This window comes from Salvia miltiorrhiza, chromosome 1 (assembly GCF_028751815.1).
Source record: "Salvia miltiorrhiza cultivar Shanhuang (shh) chromosome 1, IMPLAD_Smil_shh, whole genome shotgun sequence".
In the NCBI taxonomy this organism is placed as follows: Eukaryota; Viridiplantae; Streptophyta; class Magnoliopsida; order Lamiales; family Lamiaceae; genus Salvia; species Salvia miltiorrhiza.
Genome location: NC_080387.1, coordinates 38,844,930 through 38,849,979, shown reverse-complemented (window position 1 = coordinate 38,849,979; position 5,050 = coordinate 38,844,930). Strand labels below are relative to the sequence as shown.

Sequence of the window (5,050 nt, the reverse complement as noted above, 5' to 3'; positions counted from 1 at the left end):
TTAATCCTATGTGCCATTGTTTCGAAATTTAGTCACGAACTGAGGCCATCCAAACACCATATCATAACATATTACTCCCTCGGTCTCACTTTAAATGTCTTAAAACTATAGGTTCAAAACTATTCTATAGTTTTGAGACATTTGAAGTGAGACGAAATGAGTATAAAATTTAAATTATCCTATAATTTTGAGACATTTAAAGTGAGACAGAGTGTCAACTTACCCCATGAATAAAGATGAAATTAAATAATTTTTTTTAAATCAATAATTTGACTAATCTTGCCATCGGAACACCCACCTAATTTATTGCCAAACATGCGAAGTTTCATTTCCAAAGTCCAAAGTCTAAACCGGCGTCAACATTTCTTTCAAATAAAAAAATTAAATAAAACAACAATTCGAATATACAAAATTGTAGTACTATTATACTACTACTACTAATTATTACTCCCTCCGTCCGCCAAAAGTATACCATTTTTACTAAATCGGGCGTCCGCAAAGAGTATACCACTTTCCTTTTATGGAAATGGTCCCACCATCCACTTTAATATTTTATCCTTACAAACACTCTTTATTTACAAAAAAACCACCTCAAATTCAATCTCAACCACACATCTCATAAAGTGGTGGGACCCTTTCTCCACTACATCAAAATTATCACCAATTTTATTAAATACCGTGCCCAGCCAAAGTGGTACACTTTTGGCGGACGGAGGGAGTATTATTATTATTATTATTATTATCTTGCGGTTTTATTCCCGAATTTCCATCGACATTCCTCCTCCATTTTTCTCCCAGCTCCATCGCCGCACGTCGTTCCGACAATCTCCAAGTTTATTTATCCCAGATTTCGGACAAAGAATTCAGCTCCAATTCTGGGTTCTCTCTCTTCTTCTTCTTCTTCTTCTTCTTCTTCTTCTTCGTGAATTTGCGTAGAAATCGAAGAAGGGGACGAGAAGAAGCGATGAAGAGTAAAAATGCGAAGGTTTCAGTGAAATGGATTCCCGTTTTCTCCATTTGTTTCTTCATGATTGGCATGGTTTTCACCAACAAGTACGTGTTTGTAGCGAGAATGATTGATTTTTCTCTTAAAACTTTGGGGGATTTAGCTGTAATTTATACCGTGTGTTTTGATCTTTGGTCTGGGTTTTAATTTGCAGATTTTGGGGTTCGTTGGAATCGAATAATCAGCTCATAACTCAGCAAAGAAGGGATCAAGAGCTGCAGATCGTCTCCGAGGATTGCAATACTAAGAAGAAGGTTGGATTTATATTCATGATTTATTTTTTTTTGGAATTTTATGTTTGGAGATTCCGTTTTTAGGGTTAGATGTAGCTAAAGTTTTCTTACTTTGCTCAATCTGATTGCTATTATCTCAGTTTTTTCAAGATTCTAAAGCACTTTTGAACAATTGATGAATTTGTGCATTCAATTATTTAGTATTTAATTAATTATATGTATAATCTGTAGAAGGCAGAAGATAAGGACAATGATGTAATGAAGGAGGTTTATAAAACACATGAAGCAATCCAGTGAGTTTTCTTTCCCTGATAATATGTAATTAGCAAAGCTAAATAAATGATGGTAAAATCTCATTTTTGAGGTTGTTTCAGGGGGTTAGATAAGTCGATTTCGATGCTCCAGATGGAGCTATCTGCATCTAGAAGTGCTCAAGAGAGGCGCAAAGGTGATGAGCCAACACCAACTGCTAATCAAGAGCCTGTCAGGAAGAAGGCATTCATGGTGATTGGTATAAACACGGCTTTCAGTAGTCGAAAGAGGCGTGATTCTGTCCGAGAGACTTGGATGCCTCAAGGTAACGCGTAGTTTTGGTTTGAATGGAAGTATATTCTTGTATTGCTTATGAGAAACTGGTCTGAGATTGTTTGTATTTTCAGGTGATCAGCTTCGCAGATTGGAGGAGGAGAAGGGGATCGTCGTGAGGTTTATGATTGGACATAGGTATGCTGCTGCCATTCGTAAAATTGGAAGTTTTGCCATTGAATTTCATTCTATATATGCTTGCTTAAAATCATTATATAATGTTTATAGAATTTCCTATTGATTTCATTGGCTCGAGCTATTTCCTCTTCATCTTAATTCTTACCTTAGTCCTTAACCTTATAGAGGGAATAAATTTTGGAGTTACTCATGCTAGGTTATAATCTGAGATCACGAGATTCAAAACATTAAGTACTCTTTAAGGGAATATGTTGATGTGAATTGGCGACTTCATTAAAAAAAAAGTCACAGATTTGGCATTATGTTGCGAGAGGTATTGTTGGTAGTTGCCAAATAGTTCTCACGATTAGATGGATGAAGTCAAATTTTTAATATTCGAGCATCTTGAATTTTGATTTTCTGAATAGGATGTTTTTTCAAATGTTGGAATTTCCAAAAGTTGGATTCTGTCTATGTTACTGCATGAAGTGAAATGAACTAACGGGGAAGCTCTGTGTTTTTTATCAATACAGTGCAACCTCTAACAGCATATTGGATAGAGCTCTCGACTCTGAAGAAGCTCAGCATAAGGACTTTCTGAGGCTGGTAAAAACATTTCTGCCAAATACCTTGGCTTTTCTTCTCCCTCATTGAACACCTTCTCAACACCATAAAGTATTGCAGGAGCACGTTGAAGGATATCATGAATTGTCGGCAAAAACAAAGATTTTCTTTGCCACTGCAGTTGCGAAGTGGGATGCTGATTTTTATGTGAAGGTGGACGATGATGTTCATGTTAATTTGGGTAATTGCTGCCTGCCGTTCCTCACCTTCATATAGTTTCGTCAAAATCTTTATCTCATAATTGAACTGTGCTCATTAAGCTTTTGATCCTACAGGTACATTCGCTGCAACTCTTGCTCGTCATCGATCAAAACCCAGAGTCTACATCGGTTGTATGAAATCCGGACCCGTTCTTTCTCAGAAGTAATCTTGAAGACTCAACGAACTGCTACCTTTTCATGTATCTTAATTTTGGATTTTAATAGCTAGATATGTTCTCTCTTCAGGTCCGTTAAGTACCACGAGCCAGAGTACTGGAAATTCGGAGAAGAAGGAAATAAATATTTCCGGCATGCAACGGGGCAGATTTATGCCATTTCAAAGGATTTGGCGACTTACATCTCGATTAACCAGTAAGAATCTCATGCTTTTGGTTTTACCCAACTCGTCTTTCTATCGTTTCATATGAGTTATCAACGAGTGTATGTTGCAAAATTGGAAAGACAACCTATATATTTTGAAACAAAACTGTTTTTGTGAGAACATGAAAGCTATTGATGAAGCTAAATAAACCTAAATATTTTGTTTGTCTTCTAAAGTTGAAGTTTTCATTTTTCCTATATTTGGTTTATAGGTGCCGCGATAAGTATATGAAGATGTGTAGTTGTAACTTGTATCATCAAATTTTAATTTTGCTTTCAATCTATGCAATATATATAACATGAGATAACGAAAATTGCAATTGGTAGGCCCATACTGCACAAGTATGCCAACGAAGATGTGTCGCTTGGTTCTTGGTTTATTGGTCTTGAAGTCGAGCACATTGATGAGCGTAACATGTGTTGTGGTACTCCGCCAGGTATAATTTTCTATACATGTCGTCTATGTCAGAGCTTAATTCAGTTCGGATCTTTTGTCCCAACATCTTGCAGTTCATTATTTTAATAGTATTATTTATTATAAAAATCTAAATTTTATAATATGATGGACCTAACTAATATTTATTACTCCCTCCGTCCCGGCTTTTGGTATCCAGTTGAGAACGGCACGAATTTTAATAAAGTGATTGATGTGTTGTGAGTGGAATAAGGGTCCCACATTTTATGTGAGAGTTAAAATAATTAAAGTGGAGTAAGGGTCCCACCTACTTTTACCAAAAATAGAAATGGATACTAAAATATGGGACGGCCAAAAAAGGAAAGTTGGATACTAAAAGCTGGGACGGAGGGAGTACAAAAAAATAAAGCTTCAAAAATTTACATACATTAATTGGATATAGTCAACCCTCATTGTAAAATTAAACAAAACTACAAGAAACGATAAAAACTAATATTGGGACGCCAAAAAGTGTGATAGAGGATCCCGTGTGTAATTGCAGATGCTAACCCTGAAAGATAGCTTCTCGACTAATAATGCCACAAGACTTATATTCTGTAGTTCAAACTTGAGTCTCAATCTTTCGTGTTGCCAATTTGCAGATTGTGAATGGAAGGCACAGGCAGGCAATGTGTGCATCGCCTCATTCGATTGGAGCTGCAGCGGAATCTGCAAATCAGTAGAAAAGATCAAGTTCGTACACGAACAATGTGGTGAAGGAGAAGAGGCCCTTTGGCATGCTTTATTGTAGGATCTCTCACACAAGAAAAAGAAAAGAAAAAAAGAAAAAGGACTTAAGCTGACTAAAGAAATACATGTAGAATGTAGCAAGGTGCGAAGCAATGCTGCTGAGGCGGGCGAAGAATCATCAACACCATCACCATGCTGCAAGACTTGTACGCGTATATAACAGGTTCTATTCTTACTGAAGATTTTTCTTTGAATACGAATAGACGAGGAGCTGAGTTGAGTAGACGACATTTCTCCTAGCCGGATTTTTCTTAGTAATGGGAGGTCGGATACATGTATACATTGTTTAGAGACTCGAGAGGAACGTGATCTTGTCGTTGATTTGGATGTAGAACGCGCGTTTTAGTAGGGGTAGTACCGGTCATTTTCACCATTCGAGATTGTTGAACTGGTGGTGATGGTGTCTTTGCTTTGTTTGTGGAAGCACCATTGTTGGAATTTCTTGCTTGTATGGCTATAGTTTTGTTCAATGCAGTTGTGGGTGCTCTATTCATGTCTTCCATCTGTCTCTTTCACTACTTCTTTTCCTTTTTTTCTTTTGAGAAATTTATCTTTGACCTATCAGAGTCTCCTCATTTGAATTCGGATATTTGACCCGGTCTGCTCATTTGTAGCAGAGGATCTCGTTGTCAAGTGGGCTGGGCCCCAATGGCCCACTAAGCACGAGACTCGACTCAACCCAGGCCCAAGAACTGAATGG

The 5,050-nt window shown here is 37.2% G+C and overlaps 1 protein-coding gene across 3 annotated transcripts; it reads left to right on the top strand.

Annotated features, from left to right (window-relative positions):
* The first annotated feature begins 732 nt into the window (after positions 1-732).
* LOC131014638 (beta-1,3-galactosyltransferase 7-like) lies at positions 733-4,850 on the top strand. Of its 3 annotated transcripts, XM_057942683.1 has the most exons (12): positions 745-886; positions 918-1,053; positions 1,161-1,260; positions 1,471-1,532; positions 1,614-1,816; positions 1,899-1,962; positions 2,475-2,547; positions 2,626-2,746; positions 2,841-2,928; positions 3,012-3,137; positions 3,474-3,583; positions 4,203-4,850. In XM_057942683.1, exons 2-12 carry the CDS (start codon positions 965-967, stop codon positions 4,349-4,351), a joined length of 1,185 nt encoding a protein of 394 aa, XP_057798666.1. In that variant the 5' UTR covers positions 745-886; positions 918-964; the 3' UTR covers positions 4,352-4,850. The 3 variants fall into 3 exon arrangements, with proteins under 3 accessions (XP_057798659.1, XP_057798674.1, XP_057798666.1); XM_057942676.1 differs by having other exon boundaries at positions 733-1,053; XM_057942691.1 differs by having other exon boundaries at positions 740-1,053; positions 1,474-1,532.
* Positions 4,851-5,050: the final 200 nt, after the last annotated feature.

What these genes read in the sequence shown, in the direction of transcription:
- LOC131014638 (XM_057942676.1), top strand. Translation starts at nt 965, where the DNA reads ATGAAGAGTAAAAATGCGAAGGTTTCAGTGAAATGGATTCCCGTTTTC. An exon ending in TGATGTTCATGTTAATTTGG is followed by an intron (nt 2,747 to 2,840) that starts GTAATTGCTGCC and finishes TTGATCCTACAG; the next exon opens with GTACATTCGCTGCAACTCTT. An exon ending in GGACCCGTTCTTTCTCAGAA is followed by an intron (nt 2,929 to 3,011) that starts GTAATCTTGAAG and finishes TTCTCTCTTCAG; the next exon opens with GTCCGTTAAGTACCACGAGC.